The 19,273-nt window shown below is 49.5% G+C and overlaps 1 protein-coding gene across 6 annotated transcripts in view; it reads right to left on the bottom strand.

Annotated features, from left to right (window-relative positions):
• Positions 1-5,262: 5,262 nt before the first annotated feature.
• The window catches only part of MYT1 (myelin transcription factor 1), a 62,366-nt gene continuing 48,355 nt past the window's right edge, over positions 5,263-19,273 (bottom strand). For all 6 annotated transcript variants that reach the window (XM_066978300.1, XM_066978301.1, XM_066978302.1 and 3 more), the window contains 7 exons: positions 16,133-16,195; positions 15,426-15,509; positions 11,372-11,593; positions 10,669-10,760; positions 9,746-9,849; positions 9,507-9,650; positions 5,263-8,047 (listed from right to left, as the gene is read on the bottom strand). In XM_066978300.1, the coding sequence (XP_066834401.1) occupies positions 7,907-8,047; positions 9,507-9,650; positions 9,746-9,849; positions 10,669-10,760; positions 11,372-11,593; positions 15,426-15,509; positions 16,133-16,195 (850 nt within the window). In that variant the 3' untranslated portion in view covers positions 5,263-7,906. The remainder of the gene's footprint in view (positions 8,048-9,506; positions 9,651-9,745; positions 9,850-10,668; positions 10,761-11,371; positions 11,594-15,425; positions 15,510-16,132; positions 16,196-19,273) is intronic.

The raw sequence follows: 19,273 nt of genomic DNA, 5'->3' as shown, positions 1-19,273 counted from the left end.
AATTGAGGTTAGCACTCTGCAGAAGTGTCTCTGTTACTTTTTTGGTGATGACAGAAATGTCTTGCAGGTCTGCTGTGCCGTTCTGCACTAAAGCAGCCTGGCTGGTGCACAAGCGTTTTTGCTCTCTCCTTCCCCCTCCCCTCCTGCTTCAGGTACCACTGAAATCTCACTCTGTCTATGCTAAAACACAGCCTGATGTCTCTAAGCCATAGCATAATGTCTTCGCCAAGGCATCCACCTGTCCAGAGCTTCTCATCTCCAGTGCCTGGAGACCCAGTTTCAGACCTGCCTGCTCCGAGCTGCCCGCAAACCTCACGCGAGCGTCTCCTTTGCGGAGAAGCCAGAACATTATTTCAGGGACGTTGTTTTGCTTTCTGCCCCAGGCGGTCATCGAGAATAATTTGAGTCAAACAGATTACCTGGTGTGTGACCTGAAAACAAGGCTACTTGGTGCTTGCTGCATTCCTCAGCCACAAAAAAAAACTGCGAGTTGAAAATCAGCATTCGTCACTGCTGGTCTGCAGATGCTCCTTGTTGCTTTGGAGCACACGGGTGCCTTTCCCCATTGCTGCCATCCCTCCAGTCAACCTCTCATCCTTCCTTGAGACACTCAGGGCTCCCACCTGTTTCTGCTTTGCTCAGGGTGGCTCCGTGTGGCTCTGCTGCACTCTAAGGCTTTAGGAGATGCAGGGATGCCCGGGGCAAAGGGGCTTCTCCAAGGCTGGCGGCTGAGCCAGGAGCGTGGGCAGTGCTCCCTGCAGCTCCCCCAGGACAGAGCCGGCCAGGAGCCCTGCAGCACCCTGCCGTGCCATGTGGCAGGGACAGGGACGGGTGCCAAGTGCCGCTGGAGTCGTTCCTCCCCACGATGCTGCAGCTGGAGGCTGCCCTGGCAGGGCTGGCTGTGCCTGCACCCACGTCGCTGTGTGCGCACAGCCGTCGGTCTGCACCCCCCGCTCACAGAACACGCCTGCTTGTATTTTATTTATTTTCCGAAGGAGGCTAATGATTCAATTAAGTTATTTAGGCGATTCGGTTACCTCCGCAGTCAGTGCAGGGAGATCAGCAGCGTCTCGGTCCCTCGCCAGCCAGAGCTGGCGGGAGCATGTGTCCCCGCATCACACGCAGCCTCCCCACGGCACTTCGTTGGGATGAAAGCTCTTCACTGTCCCCGGGTGAAACGATGACAAGATCTGCCAAGGACACACAAACAGGCACCCTCCCTCACCCCCCTCACCCGACTTTTGCCGCAGCATCGCCGCGGATTGGAGTTGTCAGCGGGGGAGCTTGCTCATCAGAAGGCTCCATCCATAATCACTCTAAAGAGGATGCTGATATCTAAGTCCTGGATGCTCCCCAATATCAGATCACAGCAGGGACCGAAATAATGCCCGTGTTCCCTCCCACAGAAACGTGAAAACCCACTGAGAAAGCACAGAGGAGGGAGCTGACGACACTCCCAGCGCCGCAGGACCAGAGGCAGCGGAGCGTCGGTGCTCAAAGGCACCAGCAACCAGCGAGCGCCGGCGAAGGTCTTCTGCCTTCATCTCTACAGCTGTTGGAAATGGCCCCGTGCAAAAAGGGCAGCATCCTCATTAAATTTCATGGAGGGTTGCCATGTGGCCAGCAGAAATTTGGGTTTTGTTGTATTTCAGTAATACATTCACCACCTCCGACGTAATGGGGTGACAGATGGGAGCTGGGCTCCGGCTTTCATGGGAAAGGCTCCTCTCGGCGGGGAGGCAGCGAGTTTCCCACCTAATCTTCTGTAACCTCCAGACTGCTAACAACTGCAAGAAGAAAGCAACGGGTAGTTATTAAATTAATGACTTCATCCCCGAGCCAGTAATAAATATTTTACAGTTTTATCTCTCCACCCTGTAGACTGCTCTAGACGGACTAGACTGTTTATTAATCTAGCTTCTGGATTTATGTTATTTAATTGCTGAACAGCCTCAGCATGGTTGGGCTGGATTATTAAATGCTGAAGCCCGAGGAGTTCTCTGGCAACAGCAAAACCTGAGGAGCTGGTTCTCGATCTTGGGCTCGATGAGCTTTGGGCCAAAACCAAATCCCCTGAGGCCAGCACCATTAAACAGGTGCAAAGTCCAGGGTAGCCCCCTTTGGGTCCAGGCTAGTTGGTCTCATGCCATTTTGGGGGGACTCTGGGACTCACTGGGAGTAGGAAGATGCAGGGAAAAGCTTTGGCACGTCATGGCTTCGATAAGGGCGTGCTGGAGTTAGCCATGGCCAGGTCTGGCTGAGTCTGTCCCCATACGTCCCCCAATGCTGCGGGGTCAGACACCAAACCTGAGCGTGTCCAGGCTCCTCCTGGCGTGCTCTGACCCTTGGTGCCAGTCCTGGAGCTTGAGCAGTTTGCATGTCCTTGCTTTGTCTCTTCATGGCTCATGGTTCTCCAGATCATCACTGACATTCAAACAAAAGAGCGTTGCCGGTCTACAAATGAATGCAGGCTTTAATGCTTGCTATACTTTCCAGCTGACAGGGATGAAAATGACTTTAAATCTGATAGTACCATTTTTACAGCAGTCGGTGATGTATTTGTCCTGCACAAAGAAGGGTGTGAAGGCATCTGGAATAACAAGAGCTATTTGTCTGACGAATGCATCATCCGCGCGCTTTCCTACAGCCCCAGTCCCACGAGCCCCGCAGTACGAAGCGGAAGGTTGTTTCAGGATATATCTCCTCATCCAAGCGTAGAAGTGAGTGCATTGCCAAGTGCAGGCCAGAGCCCTTCAGCCAGCCCCACTGGGCTCAGTGCTGGTCGGGGGGGGCTGTGGTGACCCCAGCACCCTCAGCACCATCTTCTTGGGGCCCAAGGAGGTGAATTCCCTGCCAAAAAGCATAGTTGTCTTCTCTCCCTGGTGGAGAACCTGATGGAGGAGCAGGCCACTCCATCCTGACCACACCAGTCTTTTCGGACCCTTGATGTGACCGTAGCTGGCCTTTCTGGGGGCCACCGTGCACGATCACCCCTTGTCCGCTGAGGGTTTTTGGTGGGGTGGGCAGGATGCAGGTGGTGCCAGGACCACCACAGCTTGCCAAGGGGCTTGGGTGTTACAGGGCAGCCTGGTGGCAAGGAGGCAGATGGAAAGGAGGCCATGCATCATGTGGGAGCCTTGAGACATCACCCAGAGGAGCTCTAGGGGAAGAAAATCAGAAAAAATGCACAAGGCTGGGAAAGAAACCCCTTTCTGCTCCCCCCCAAAGCCCTTGCCGGAGCCTGTGGCTCTCCAGGAGAGGCTGGGTCAACGTGGAAGGTACCGCTTAAACAGAAGAACGGAGGGAAGGGTCATTAGCAGCTTTTAACAATTAACAGTGGCATCAGCGAGGCCAAATGACGCTCTCGTTGGTCAATGATTTATCGACGTGTTTAGAAACGACCGTATGCTGACAAGGAGCTTTTCCCTTCATCCTTGAAGCAAAGCCCCGCTCTCCTCTGCTGTGCAGCTCTCACCCTCCGCTTGTCGGAGGAGGCTTAAGAGCTCTCCTAAGCACACCTATAAACGCACAGTGTACCATCTTAAACCAATTCAATTCCCTTCCCTGCGATAAAGGACGCCAGTTCGGAGAAGATAACATCTCACAGTGATGGCTCCCAAAGCTGCAATTTAACACAAATCCAACCGCTCCATTATGCAGCACGGCCAATTCGTTAGGAGAGGACACGCGAGCGTGCCTATTAGCTCGATCATCATCATCAAATATTGGCACGATGAACCGCTTCGTGGTGCAAAGCCCATCAACACCCCCTCAAAAAAATGACGTGCCCTTCAGAAAAAAAGCCATGCCAGCCAGTTTAGGCGTGCCATCACACGAGTCTGCCCCCTTTTCCCATTTAAGATGTGCAGCTCGTTGCGGAGGGGGCAGGACCCCACGAGCTCCACGAGGTCTCCAGCAAAGCCTCAAGGAGACCTTGTCCTGAGGGAGGTGAGCCTCACGTCTTTGAGATGCGAATTTTTTGGTTTTGTGTTTGGAGTGGCTTTCACACCCCGAAACTTGGCAGCCACATTTATATATATTTTATATATATATATATTTTTTTTTTTTCTGGAGAGCTGCTGGTGACGCTGGTCGCACGGCGGGGACGATGCTGGGCTGCGTGGGGCCAAGTATGCGGAGCTCTGGTCCCAGGACACCTTTGTGTCTCGGGCGTGGAGCCCCAGAAGCATCCACGTCCAGCTCCTGGGGCTTGGTGTCCAGCAGTCCTCGCTCCCAAGGGTGTTTTTGCTCAGACGTTTTGGGGCTACAAGGCTCTAATTGCCCCCTGCCTTGCACTTTGCAATTAGCCCACGCCCTGCGAAGGGAGGGAGCAGAGCTGGCAGCAGAACTGGCAGCCGGGTGCCTGCCCTGCCAGCCCCGAACCCACAGACATGAAGCAAGAGCCACCAGCACAGCCCCAGGAGGATCCAACCCCGTGAAACCTGTCCCAGACTCTGCCGCTCGCCCAGTCTGCAGCTCGCAGACACCTGACAGGGAGCAAAAAGCTTCCGGTGAACACTACGGCCGTGCATCTTTGAGGAAAGGCTTTAAGGAATCTTGTTTCTATCCCAAAACCTTGCTCCAACTTTCTCTGGCTCCAGTCCTTACCCGTCTGCCTCCATTTCACTCTGCCTTTCACGCCCGTGCTGCTGCAGCGCTGCCACAACCTCCGGCACGACCCAGCGCCGCTCGTGCCCCTGCGTGGGGACAGCCAGGAGGCTCAGCACACTTAATAAGAGAAATGAATTTCTCGATGACAGACCTGCCTGAAATTCCCCATTTGCCCCAACTCGCTCAGCTCCAAGCGGCCTTAATGTGATTTACCTTATTTCACCTCGGAAGCTGCGACTCCAGCAGAGCTAAAGTGAATTTCGGCCACTTCAGAAATGCCTCCTCCGACGAAGGGCACGGTGATGGATTCCCTTCATTGCCCCAGCTTCAAAAGCGAGACTCTTTCTCTGGCGAAGCAGCTCCGCTCCTTGACGAGGACAGCCTGGGAGCCAGGCAAATAAAAGCGAGGAAATCCTGTCGAGAAGAACAACCGCCTCCCAGCATTTTAAGCTAAAGCTCGAGGATCAATTTTGTGATTTTTCAGTAAATCCAGAGGGCGAAAGCACCCATCCTGCGCCCCGTCCTCCCCCGGCACCTCCTTTGCTCACACAGGGCTGCTGAGTGCTGGGGGGGGGGGCAGGATGCGACCCCTGCTCGGGGACACGTCGGGGACATTGGCAGAAGCTCGAAGAAAGACCATAGGAACTAAAGTCACAAACAGAACTGGGTTTTATTACGAAATAACCCTGCCAGTACATAAGGAAGTTCTGTCTGCAAAATACATTTCCTGAGGAAAGTAGATCACAGTATTCATTTTCACAGAATAACATGTAGCCTGCTATAACTTTCAATGTGACTCTTTATTATTTAAATATTAACAGTATTCCTTCACATAAACAAGTACTCAGTCATCACATAACCGACACACAAACGACAAAATAAATATACAACAAGAGCACAGTTCATTTTTTTTTCGACTTAAATATTAAATAAATAATAAATACAGAATTTTCATTTCCTGTTATCAGTGACTGAAACAATATGAATGAAAAAGAAAAGAAAAACTGAAAAAGTCTCTCTTCCCCCAGTGCCCCTGCCCCCACAAAAAAACAAACCAAAAAATTATCAAAATGTCTCAGTTATAAAATATCTTTAAAAAAATTCCCATCGTTAAAAGAATAAATAACAAAATATATAAAAAATAACTTGGTTGCATCAAAATTACAAGTAGGAGTTGTAGATAGGGATTTTTCTTTTTTTTTTTTTTTGGAATATCACTTTTTATGGTCAAAAGTTTTAATTTTAAACTTTTTTTTTTTTGCTTCTTTTATCTTCTTTTCTATGGTGCGGTGTCCAGTTTAAAGTAAGTATAAAATTAATAAATAAAAAAGTTAAATAAATAGAAAAAGTTAACATAAGGTGTTGTAAATATAAATTACATACATCTTGCCAAAATTAAATAATTTACAGGATAATTAAACTAACTACTTTTTTTTTTTCCTCTCTTTCTTCCAGGAAGTGCAATTTCTCTACTTTTAAATACTAACTGAATTGCAGTCACAATCAATTTGGACTCTATTTACATGTTAAGAACATTGTGTTTTTAACACCTCAAATTATTATTATTATTATTTTTTTTTTCCCCTTTCTTTTGTAGTTTTGCACTTGGAATGGGTTCTAAAATAAGCGAACTCACGGAGTCTGAGCCCGCGGAGGCCTCGGCGTGGCCGTGCACCCGCTGAGCTCCCCAGGGGGACCAGCCCAGGCCGAGCTCCCCGCTGGCTTCTCCAAATCACAGATTCCGCCCCAAATAACTGCGGGATTGGGCTCGAAACGCCGCCACGGCCTCGCCTTTAGCATTGGTCACCAAAATCATCCCCACCTCCGCTCTGCCCCAACGCCACCAGGAGCAGTGCGGGGGGCGAACGCCCCCCGTGCTGGGACCCCGGAGGGGTTTCGCCCCTTCCGCTTCCAAGGCGTTTACACCAGGGCGGCGGCGAGCCCTGGGTGGGAGATCCTTTTCTTTTTCTAAGAAAAGGAGCTCCCACCTCTCCTTTGCTTGGAAAGGTGCCGAAATGGCCCCCGAGCCCCACCACGCTCAGCTGGAGGCTGGAGCATCGCGGCGACATTCACGGAGCTGCACGTACCGAGCTGCTTACAAAATGCTTCTTTGGAACAACACCCAATACCTGAATGCTTTTTTTTTTTCTTTTTCTCTCTTTTTTTTTTTTTTTTTCCTCCAGAACGGCGCTTGTGCTGTGATTTTGCACAAGGTGTAGAACACCAAACCAAGAAAAACCCATTGCCCTGTGGATATCTGCAAGGAATAAATTGCTGATTCACGTTAAGTAAGCACTTTGCTGGCCATCAATTAACATTTCTATTTTTGTTGCTTTTTTCTTTGTTTGTTTGTTTTTTGTTCATCGCAATCTCAAACGTTCTCTGGCATTGATGTATGATCTCTGGACTGGCAGTACTGCGCCACTGTAAGGATGATCACAATAATGAAAAGAACCAGAACTGTCATCAAACAGACTTCCAAAAAATCATATACACCGGACCATGACACATTAAGAATTCTTCTGTATGAAATATCTGGTATTGGCCTATTCATAATAGCTATTCTCATATTTAAGACAGACAAAGGAATACTGTAGTTGCAAACTCCAAAAGCTTCCCTGAGAACCTTTTTTCCATTGCGCTTTCCACTGGAGATCCAGAACTGCTCTTCAGATTTCTTTCAGAAAATAAAAATAAGCTACTTTATAATACTTAAGAGTTCCCATGCCCAGTGGATATCTGAACTCCTGGGGTTGGGAGGCCCAGCACAGGTTCAGATTTACAGGTAGCTTGCAGCTCCAGCACTTATAGCAACATATAACATAATTCATGGGTGAGTAGGTGATCTGGACATACGACCATAGACAACATGAGGGTTTGAGCCAGTCATACGCTAGTCTTGGATCAGACAAAACCCTGTTCTTGTAACGTTTTAACCCTTGGATCAACTCTGTGAAAGCATGGCAGCTTATGAAAGACGCCTGCTCTTCACCAGCTGCCGAGCCCCACAGCCTACTGGAGAATTTAACCTTCCATCCTGGTCTACCTCGTGGTCCAGGGAGAAAAATCCCACTTTTCCTAAGAAGGTCCAAAGTTAAGTAAACGAGAACATTGAGTTCGATCAGTTCCACGTCTCAGAAATGGCCTCTTGGTTATGTTTTGGTCCTTTGTGTGGTTTTTTTTTTTTTTTTTTTTTTTCATTCATTAAACAAGTTTTACAACTTGTAAACCTGAATACTCGGAGGGAAAGTTCCGTCTTACAGTCTGTTTGCTTGCCCGTCTCCATCCCACGGCACTAAACCTGGATGCCCTTGACGGCTTGCTTGATGCTCTCCAGCAGGTCCTTGTTCTCCGGGTTCTGGTAGCACTCCTGGTTGGTGTACATATCGGTCAGCGTGTTCACGTACGCATCGAAGTTCTGCTCGCTAATGGGCTCCTGCAGCCAAAAAAGCCAAATAAAAGTGTTAGCAGTAGAGCAGGAAAGGATTGAAATCTTTCTTTGCAATTAATCATACCAACAGCCAACGGTCTCGACATCAGAGGCTCTTTGTGCGTGGTGCTGTGCGTACGGGAAAGTCATTGTGCAAGCCCTGATCCTACAAAGTCTTCACTGGTTGCTCATTTTTTCATGCATTGGCCATGAGGAACAATTAACAGCACCAGGTTAAGTGTGTGCAGGCAGTTTGACAGGCTTGAGGCTGAATCAAGCATTGGAAATGAAAGGTTGGGGGACGAGAGGAGGCAGGCACTGCTCAGCATCCCAGGGGGAATCAAAGGCAAAGTTAGGACAGGAGCAGGTCACCCTGGGCTCGTGCCTGCCCACGCCAGCATGCCGCTGCTGCTGGACAGCTTTGGCTTTTGAGGGGCATCGTGGAAACCTTGCAAACACCTATCTCAGGGTTAACAGGGAAAAACGTAACAAGGAGGAGGAAGAAAAAGAGCAGGAATAAAATAAGCATACAAGTCTCCTGGGCCTTATTTAATTGGAGTTGCCTGAAACCTTGAAAATATATTTGCTGAACAGTTTATTTGACCTTTATGAGTCAAATACTTTACAAAAAAAGCACTCAGTGAGCAGTTTTCTGCCAGTTAGGCAGCTGGGTGAATACTGTCCAAAACTGCTCTGCTGGAGGATGGCATGTCTCCAACCAGCCTGAATTTAAATACGGCCCCCAATGAAAAGGATTCCCAAAAAAATGATGGCAGAAAAAAAAATAAATCAAAAGCTCATTCCTCTGATCATCGTGATGGTCGTTATGGCTTGCAAGAGGACAGCTTCCCCACCAGCACACAGCCCCCCCTGCACACACCTGTTTTTGACAACAGTAATTACATTCCTGGGAATAGAGGGAAGGTAATTAATAGCCTTTTGTGGTTTTACTATTTTAATGCAGCCTTTTCATTTTGCAGTAACTCTATGGTAACATGCTGTGGGCTGTTAGACCTTGTTAAATTAAACAAAATACACTCTCTTTAAGAATGCTATTCTTTGGCTGCCAGCTATTCAAAACTGAATTGAAACTACCTGCATTATAATGGGAGCTGTAAGATCTCTCTGACGTTGAAATCCAATCCCTCCTGATCTCTGCTTGTGCTGTCTTAGCCTAAAAGGCGCTGGGTGCCCTTGATAAAGTTTCCTATTTTGTGATAATGCTCCCAGATGTAATGAGACAGAACAATAGATACAAAAGGAGATCAGCAGAAAATGACAACAAAAGGGAGATATAATGCAAGCTTCAGAGATAAGGCAAAAGCACTGATCTTATAAAGGACGGGTAGGTGTACATAGAGAAATTCTCCCCCTCTTTAATGGTCCATAAGCCTTATCTGAGCCAGATCTCGTTCTGCTCCCTCGATCACCCCGCTTAGGGCCGGGCGCCGACAAAGTTTCTTACCATGTGCGGAAGGCGGATATTGGCAAGACTTTGGATTAGAGCCTGGCTCAACCCTGAGAGCTCCAGGAACAGGGCTTCGTTTTGCTCCTCTATGATTTTGTTTTCCTCCTCAATGTTCTTCAGGTTCTTCTCCATGGTGGAGATCTGCAGAGCAAGGAGCAGGCAGGGTTAGCAGCCCTCCCTCGAGGGCACCCACCACCACCTGCCAGGAGCTCCTCTGCACATCCACGCTCACAAACCTGCGACTGCAGCTTCACCATGGCAGCTTCCATCTCCGAGTTGGACTCGTTCAGCTCGCTGATCTCCTTGTTCAGCTGCTTGATCTCTTCATCGTTCTCCAGAACTGCAGGAGGGAAAGCGGCAGGCGTTCAGTCCCTTCGCGTGGGCAGGCATCCCACCTCCCAATGTCCTCCCCTTTGCTTTCATGTCCTCAGCACGGGATGCACATCTCACTTGCTCTATTTTTTTTATTTATTTTTTAAGCGAGGCTTTCAGCAGCGCGGTTCAATAGTGCTTTACAGGTCAATATGTAAATGCAAAAGCAAAGTAGAGCGTAGCTGTTGGAGCCCAGCGCATCTGCATACCCTGCAAGGTTGGCTGCCCTGACAACTCAGTTCGCTCTGTCTGGTCCTAAGTCAGGAAGATGTAATTTGAAAAACGAACGCGTGTCTTAATTAGAAATTACGAGGCTAGTAAAATAAGGGAACCTTTCTAGAAGAAATTAATCTTCCAAACTGTATAAGAATTCAAGTAAAACATCCAAACCTTGCCCAATACCAAAACCCTTCACCGGAAATAGTGATAGTGCCATCACTAACAAAACTCCAGATCCAGAAATAGCTGTGAGATTAGAAGTCTTGAATAGGTGAAAATAGCAAAATGACTGAAAGGGACTTGTGAAAATGCCAGAAAATACTTGAAAAAACATCTTGATTTCAGCACTACTTCACTATGGGATCTCCTTTGCCATTTCACCTACGTCAATCAGGGAGCAGCATCAGTGCCACACCACCCCCAACACTGAGGCAACCCCAAAAGGGGTGTTCGTAGCACAGGATTTGCTAGTAAAACTGAGGCTTTCAGGTTTCAGTCAGCAAAGAACAAGGCATATAGGTTCAGTACCTGACACACCTGCCAGAAAAAAATGAGTGAAAATCCTTACCATCGCTGGTCTTGAACTTTGTGTTGAGAATTTCATCCCCTGAGAGTTTTCCTTTCTTCCCAGCAAAAGTAGCTCGTGGGCACCCTGACAAACTGAAAAGCAAGTAAAAATGGGTTTCATAAACTCTCCGTATTTATAGGTGCTATGTTCCCAACAAGAGTGCGTACCATTTGGTGGAGCTCATGCTGTGAGACAGCCCTTCTAAAAGCTTTTTATGGTGCAGAGGAAATTGCTTTATGAATAATGCCACTAAGGTCCTCATTTATAAAGCAAGAGCAATTTTCTCTGAGCAAAGATTTTTAAAAAAACGTGTTGTTTCCTAAAAGAGAGGGCATGACAGGCAAGGAAGGTGAAACTAGTCTGGATGGATTGGGCATCAAGCCCCCCTTTTGGTTGCCAAATTCCTGAGCTGGCGTGCTAAATGACATTCTATCACTGCTTTTCATGACTTTGGTCAATTCACACCTCGCCGTTGAAAAGTTACAAGAACAAAGCATTTCCAAGCATTTTTATCCCGTGCAGATAACACAACCCTTGAAGCAACCTGGCAGAGGCCAGCACCAGAGGCAGCAGTTACGGGGCCTTTCCGCAAGAGCTGAACGATGCTCGGGCAGCGTTCACAGGCAGGCAGGTTGGTCCCCAAACTGTCACACTGTCACGGCACTGCTGCCACCTTCGGGGTGACCTCAAGTCCATCCTTTACCTCCTGTGAGTGAGGAAGCTCCCATTGGCGTGGCCGGAGCCGTCGCAGCCAGGGGTAGGGCAGGTCGGGCCTTCGTTTTTTAACGATTTCCAGGAAAACGAGGAGCCGTTGAGGGATCCTTCCTTCTGCCTGCGGGCTGCGAGGGGGCACCCCGACGCGCTCCGGTGCGAGGCGTATTTGCCACTGATGTGTCCAAGCCCAACGCAGCCAGGAACCGGACACCTGGGCACAGGGAAAAAAAAAATACAGCACAGGAATGAAGATGGATGGAAGGGAAATAGGGATGAGCAGGAAAGGGAAAGTGTGGGAAGTGAGCGTTCATGCCTGGGGACCTCATCTGGATTTTATTTGGTCGGTGCTTTAATGATGGAGAAGATCACACTGCTTTGCATCTGCTGGGATGTCTCTTCCCATGGGTTTTAAGAATCTGGGGGACTCACTGAGCTCTACATGCTATTTCCATGGCTAGAGATGACAACGAAACCAGGCTGAGACCCTTTGTCACTGCAAGGGCTCATCCCTGAGCTGAGCAGGGGATGGAGGGCAGCAGAGCAGGACAGTGCCAGAGGGAACCTTCCCCCCCCAGCCCGCTGGTGCTGCAGGGTAGAAGCTGCACGGCACGGGAGGAGAGGTGCTTTCTAAGTCCAAAACCAGGGGACAGGGACACAAACATGTAGTTACTTCTACCGAATATGTAATGGAAACCCCACTTCAGGGAAAATAAGCTCTGTTTTTACAGCAATGGATACGGGAGGCAGATGGCTGTCCCCCCAAAAAGACCCAAAGCCAGCCAGCAGACCACATCAGCGCCACACTTGCAGCAAAACAGCTGAACAGCAGCTGCCGGGGAGTCCCAACCCATCACACAGAAGGTCAAAAACCCTGCTGGGTGGGCGCCTCGGGTGCCAGGTGGCCACCTGGGTCCTGACTTTGGGTCCTGACACCCCCCCAAGGAGGACACGCTCGCACCAAACACCTTTGGAAGCAGGAATTGCTGTCCGTCCCAGCACAAACCCTCCGTCCCCGTGCCTCCAGCACTGACTAGGGCCGGTTAAAGCGTGCTGGAGGTGCGGTGGCAGTGCTGACATGGCCAGTGTTAATTAGCAAAAAGTGCTGTGAAAGGAGCCACTGTCCCCCTGCTCGCCAGCCCAACGGCACACCAACTACACGCAGCCGCTCAGCACAGCCCTGAGTGTCCATTAAGGTTTCTGCTGTGCCTTGCACTTGCTTAAAGATGCTAGTCAATTATAAATACAGTTAAAAGTTTATTACTTGAGGGAGGTTGCCCTATAAAAGGGAAGGAAAAAAAAAAAAAAAAGTAGGCAAGAAATGGTGAAAATAACCTCTTGTCCTCGGTTGGAAAGCAATTAGGGGCTTCAGGTTTCCCCAGCAAAATAACCACTGAGCTGCTCCTGAAAATCGCAGCAGTTTCGCCACAGAAATGATTCCCCTTATTGTTTATGTTTCGTACGAAAGGGAGCTGACAGCAGAAGGGGGAGCCGCACACCCATTATTTTCCCAAGATAATTTGAAAAATGCTGATCTCAATTTTAATCAGCTGCAAATGCAGCACAATTCACTTATAATATCCCTGCCAGCAGGATCCTCAGTAAATTCATAACATCATTGCTTTTATATGATCACGAGCAAATTACTGAATCCTCAGGAGGAAAAGGAGAGGAAAAAAAAGAGAGAGAGAGAGAGAGAGAGAGAGAGAAACAAACCCCAGCATTTAGCATGCAGCTGTTATGGCCCAACCGTTACATATTTTACACTGTTAATTTAACTTTCATTACACTTCCATTTTTTTAAAAATAAACCAGAGCCTTATTGTGCAAAACAGCTGGCTTGGATATTTTATTTTATTATTATTATTTAACGGAAGTAACGGCAGTGCTCGATCAATTAGGCAGCCACGGATGCTTCCGCTTTATGCCAGGGCTGGGCTGAAGGTTGAGGTGATCTGTTCTACCACATCTGTAGCAAATTGCTTGAAGGCTGAGCAGCAAAACAACAGGGACTAAATGACATTCTCCTTGGTGGCGATGCGCAAAACTCGGCCGGGTTCCAAGAGGCACTCGGTGCAGGCAGAGGAAAGGATTTGGAGGCAAAGCTCCTTAACGCATCCCCGTGGGGATGTGCACCGGGTGCACCTTGTGCCGGAGACAAAACTCCAGCTTCCAAGGACTGGAGGAAGCCAGCAGTGAAGAGACCATTGCACCGTGCTGTTTTGCACATGTCAAGGAGATGATGCTCATCCTGGGAATATTGGAGGACCGGGGGTTGCTGCTTGTACTGCAACACATCAGGGGATGCTTTCACGCCCCCCTGCACCCCACCATCCTGCTGCAAACAGGGGAGCGGAGCCACAGCCAGGTCTCAGGCCAGTTTGGTGATGGACAGCATCAGTTCTCTGCGATCCAGAAAATCCCATCCCTACTGATGCTCCAGCACGTTACTTTTCCCCATTAGCTTCCAGCATTTGTACCCCTGGGGTACGGGACAGCCCCAGCCACCAGGAAGGAGTTTCGATTCTGCAGAAGCTGCCCCGACAGCTCCTCCCGCATCCCTGTGCAAGCGCCAGCTGCACCATAACAAACCAGCCCTACAGGAGCCCCGTTTCCCTTTGCCCTGGGAAGAGAGCTCCTGCCAAGAAGCTGTGCTGGGGAAGCCGCTGGGTGCATCCAGCAGTGCAAAAGCCCAGCAGCCCTGCGACCACACTTGCTGCTTTTCCTGTCCTTAGCCATGACACCAGTTAATGGAGCAGCATTGCAATGCCACCAGCAATTTAGGATATTTGAGTCCAAAAGGGTTTTTGTTGTTGTTGTTGTTGTTGTTTTCCTGCAGATTATTGAGCAGTTTGCTTAATTTTTAATAAACTCTGCTAACTCCTGCTAATTAGGCACACAGTTCATTTAACTCAGAGGCTTTCCTTCCTGGAGACAGAGGAGTGAGAACAGAGCAGATGGCTCAAATATCATCTGCTTCGTACAGCTCCTTTCCCCGGCTCGTGCGCCCCGGCTCCCCGCAGCCCTGGCAGAGCGCAGGGGCCAGCAGCAGCCAGCTCAGCCTCTGCTCCTGGCCCTCCGAAATTCGGCGAGGGTGAGAGCTGCCCTGGCAAGGGAAGGGCTAAAATAGGGAGAAAAATGTCTGGGGAGAGTTTGCTGAGCCAAAGGGGTTTGGCCAGAAGTGCCAGCACTCCTGGCTGCCCCAGCAGCATCCAGAAACTCACTAAAAGGTTTGCTCTGGCCTCCCATGCTTCTTTTCACCCTGCTCCTCCTGCACCCACTGGGTTACTGGGTAGGTTCTGGCAAGGCTGGGGATGTGCTGGGTTAACCAAAAATAGGATCCTGGAGTTGGGGCTGGCCCCATCCTGCCATAAAGGTTTTGACATCCTGGAGCTGTGCAAGGGGTCGCGGTGCAGCCCCCGGACACCCAGCCCATGGTGCTGCGGTGTGCTGAGAGCCAGGACAAGAGGGTTTGAAGTGGGCTAAGGGATTTCAAATCCCTGTTCCCAGGAGGAATATTCCCCTGGGTGGTTCTGAAAAATTCAGCCCATGGCAGCAGAGAAAGGCTTTTTCAGTTCGCTCTGAACACTCAGCAGTGGCGAAGACCCAACAAAACACATCTTATTCACTGCTACCAGGTCCTGACCCAACATGGTGCTGGGAAGCTAAGCGAGCCCACCAGCACCCCTCACCTGCCCATTTCCACCCTGAAAACCCCCAACATTTCACCTGGCTGCGTGTTTTTACCCTCATTCCCAACACCAGCGATTTCCTCAGGAATTATATAAAGCACAGGAAGGAGAGGAACCGTCAGTGCCCTGCCAACCTACCTTTCACATCTGCAAACAACGAGATAAATAAACAAAACACCGTTACCCCCCTACCTCCCAATTTTCCCATCCAATTTCAGAATTGCAGCAACATTTTTGGCATCAGGGAAAAAATCAGGGGAATAATGTGGAAAAGCTTTGACGGTGCCGGAGCCTGGCCCCAGGCAGGCGATGCTCTGAGCGGTGGGGATGCAGGGTGGTTTTATCCAGACTTACTTCATCAGCTCCGGGTCTTCTTTATCATCCTTTGTCGGGGTTATCTTGATCCCGCTTTTCTTGGCACGAGGGCAGCCTGACAGACTGTGTTTGAAAAGAGAAGAAAGGCCTGTCTGAGAGGCAGGGCCCCGCGCACGCAATTCCCCCGCTCCAGTCAGCTTCCCCCTGCACTTCGCACACTGTTTTGATCTCTCTCGATTTGCAGCTTCACATCACCAGAAGTCAGAAGGAAAAAAAATATATCTATATATTTGAGGGAGATGGACAGTAATTAACGGTGTCTAGATAAGAAGATATCTGCTAGCAGCCTGCGATGTTTAATGGAATTGTTGAAACAGAAGGCTCAGATCTCCACTATTAATGCTCTAAAGTGATAATAGAAGTCATAAATAGGTAGCATTATTAACAGGAACATTGCATCAGCTAAAATCTGACCCTTTGTCTTTTATTCTATTGAAGGGAGCTTCTAATCAGATGCTGGAAACATCAAAAAAAAGAAAAAAAATAGTCAGATTAAAGAGATGAAAATAGGCTTCAGTTGTCAGTAACATTAATGTTTTATTCAGAACTTTACAACTCTGCCCATTGCAGGGAAAAAAAAATAAGAAAAAAGAAAATAAAAAAAAAAAAAAAAAAGGAAAAAAAAGAAGAGAAAAAAAAAAAACAGTAAGAGACTAAGGATAAAATAATTTAAGGGAAGATCTTACCTTCTATGCGATGCATAATTTCCTGTTATGTGACCAGAGCCGTCACAGCCAGGAGTAGGGCACCTGCAGAAGAAAGGGAGGCTCCCATTAGCCAGGGGACACGCACAGGGCTGGAGGATTTGCACCGCTTGTGCCAGAGAAATCTGGGCAGCACCGAAGCAGGATTTTCTCCCGGCCCCTTCTCCCTCCACGGGAACAACGTCGGGTCCATGGCATCCATCGCGCTGAAACCCCCATGCCCGGTGTGGGCACTGGGGGGGTGGTTGGTGGGAAGGGATGGGGACACTGGGAGGGACACGGGTCCTGGCCTCATCCCCGCCTTCTTGTTGAGTCATAGAACCACAGAATCATAGAATCTCCCGAGCTGGAAGGGACCCATAAGGACCATCTAGTCCAACTCTTGGCACCGCACAGGTCTGCCCAAAGTTTAGACCCTGTGACTGAGTGCACAGTCAATCGCTTTTGAAATTCAGACAGGCTTGGTGCAGTGACTGCGTCCCTGGGGAGCCTGTTCCAGTGTGCGACCACCCCCTCGGTGAAGAACCTCTTCCTGATGTCCAGCCTAAACTTCCCCTGCCTCAGCTTAACACCATTCCCGTGGGTCCTGTCACTGGTGATTACAGTGAATAGGTCACCTGCCTCTCCACTCCCTCTCGCGAGGAAGTTGTAGGCCGCGATGAGGCCCCCTCCTCAGCCTCCTCTTCTCCAGGCTGAACAGGCCCAGTGCCCTCAGCCGCCCCTCATATGTCTTCCCCTCTAGGCCCTTCACCATCTTCGTCGCCCTCCTCTGGACACTCTCCAACAGTTTAATGTCCTTCTTGTACTGTGGTGCCCAGAATGATGGGGACAGCTTAGGTGATGGTAACAAAAGAGGCGAGTAAAACACTCCAGAACAGTGCCCATCCTCTTGGGGAAGATACAAGGAGACACTGGTACCCTCCTGGACCATTGGGCTGGATGTGAGTGCAGCCAAGAAACCAGAAAAATGTTTTCAGCCATGGACAACTCGGCTGTTGAGGTTTCTCCTCCCAGGCCACCTTGGCTGATGCCAAGAGGAAGCCCATCGGGAGGTTTTAGCTCAGGTCTGGGTGACAATGGGGGGCTAAGCTCACTGGGGGCAGACCCAAAAACAGACTCCAAAACCGACAAATGCCTCTGATGGAGAATAACGAAGAAGGAACGAGGAAAAAGGTGAGCTTAACCTTCGGCCTCCTCCCTCTGTTACACCACGGGTAGGGACAGGAGTCCCGCAGGGGACCTCAGGTGGGGTCACCAGCACCCTCAGGTGCCCCCTCCCCACCTCTGCCTGTTGCAGAGGGCTCTTTGAAGACCCCATCCACAATCACGGGTCTGAAGGTAAGCAGCCAGCACTCAGGCACGTGAATGAGAGCCGAGCCTGGCAGAACACGCCTGTGATCACACAGAGCTGCACAAAGGCTGCGAGCGGCAGCACAGATAACGGTGCGAGTCGAGCACGGCGTCATTAAGGCCGCCGAAGCGAGGGAGGTGAGGGGCTCTGAAGTGCCGCCAGCACAAAGACCCGCTCCGAACGCCGCAGGTGAGCCACAAAAGTTGTCATGGGGACCAGCAAGAGAGGTGAGGAGTCCTCACCAAGGACGCGTGTGCTGGCCTGCCAATGAGCCAGCGCTGCTCCAGTCAAGTGAATGGGGCTGAGGGGGGTCCTTGGGGGGGTGCTGAGCTGCTCCCTGTCTGCAAAGGGCCCCTGCTCTCGGGGGGATGGTTTTGTGCCCCCAGTTTCTCTATCCCCATTTAGTTTGGTTTTAAAATCAGAAAATATCCCACTCTCTCGACCCCGGTTTGGTTTGGTTTTAAAATCAGAAAATATCAAAACGCTCCTCTTGTCTCAGCTCTGAGGGTTTGGGGTTTAAAGGTCACTGAAAGTCTCTGCTGAAGGAAAATATTGGCTGTGTGGAGAGCAGGGACCTGTCCTGGTCCCAGAAGGGTGACATGGGGATGGTGTAAGGGCACAGCTCTGCCTGCAGACCCAGCAAAGCACCGGGTCCAGTGCAGAAGGGACAGGGCCAGCAGGACCTGGTGAGGGTGCAAATCCTCCAACTCAAACATTAGAGGCTTAGGAGATGACTACATGTTCATGACATTTCCCTATTAGAGCCTGGTAGGGTAGGAAGCAAAACTATTTCTTTGTTGTTCTAGCTGCAGGGTGGGATGAAATTATGAAAACACCAACACCCAACTCCTCTTGCCTTTCAGGACTGTTAAAGAGGTGAAAGAAGTGATTTGATTTTTATTTTTAATTATCTGGAGACAAATCATTCCGACAGAGACCTTTTATTGCATGTTCCAGCCTGGAGCTATTTTTTTATATCAGGGATATTAACCCCCTGAAATAGAATTTATAATGGAAATGCTGACACGGCCTTATCTGAAGTTGTGAAAGAGCTGTGGCTGCGGGATCTGTGACATCTCCGAATCCTCCTCCTTCCTCCACTCCCTGCCTCCGTCCTCACCAGGATATACAAACAGGACAACACTTGGAAAATAACATTGAAAGGCTTTGTTTGGGCCAGGAGTTACCTGTTTTATGTAGTATTTTGTTAAAAAAGCACCAACTTCAGATGCCCGAGGGGCACGGGGCAGTGCATCATTCTGGACGCTGAGTGGTGACTCTGGTCCATTTTTCACCACGTCCATACTGGGCATGGGCGCTGTTCCTGAGAGCTTTTAATATCTTACCACTAATTGCCTAATCGCCAGGCTGTTCTTTAAGGCTGTTGGAGAAACACCAGTTCAGCAAAGCTCTCTTAAGTGCTTCTTCCAAAATGTACATCATCTATAATGCACGATTAAGTGTGCTTACACTAATCAGGAGAGTCCTTGCCATCCACTGGCACATTCTATTAATGTCACCTAATCCAGCTACTTTTTCCACCTCTCTGGTGCAGAACGGGAGGTTAACAAATGGTTTCCTGGCACCAGCACCTGCAGCAGTCCCAGACCCTCACTGTAAGGGGATGCACTGGGTGGGGAAGGGCTCGGGTCCCCCCATGGTCTCCGCTGATACAATTTCTAATGAATCTTTCTATAGGGGATGCAAACTGAGGAGCAGTTGGGAAACTCCCCTGTGAAGCAGCAGCTCCTCCTGAAAACGAGGAGTACTGG

The sequence above is a fragment of the Anser cygnoides genome, chromosome 16 (genome assembly GCF_040182565.1).
Source record: "Anser cygnoides isolate HZ-2024a breed goose chromosome 16, Taihu_goose_T2T_genome, whole genome shotgun sequence".
NCBI classification, from domain to species: domain Eukaryota; kingdom Metazoa; phylum Chordata; class Aves; order Anseriformes; family Anatidae; genus Anser; species Anser cygnoides.
This window is presented reverse-complemented; position numbering and strand designations above follow the sequence as displayed.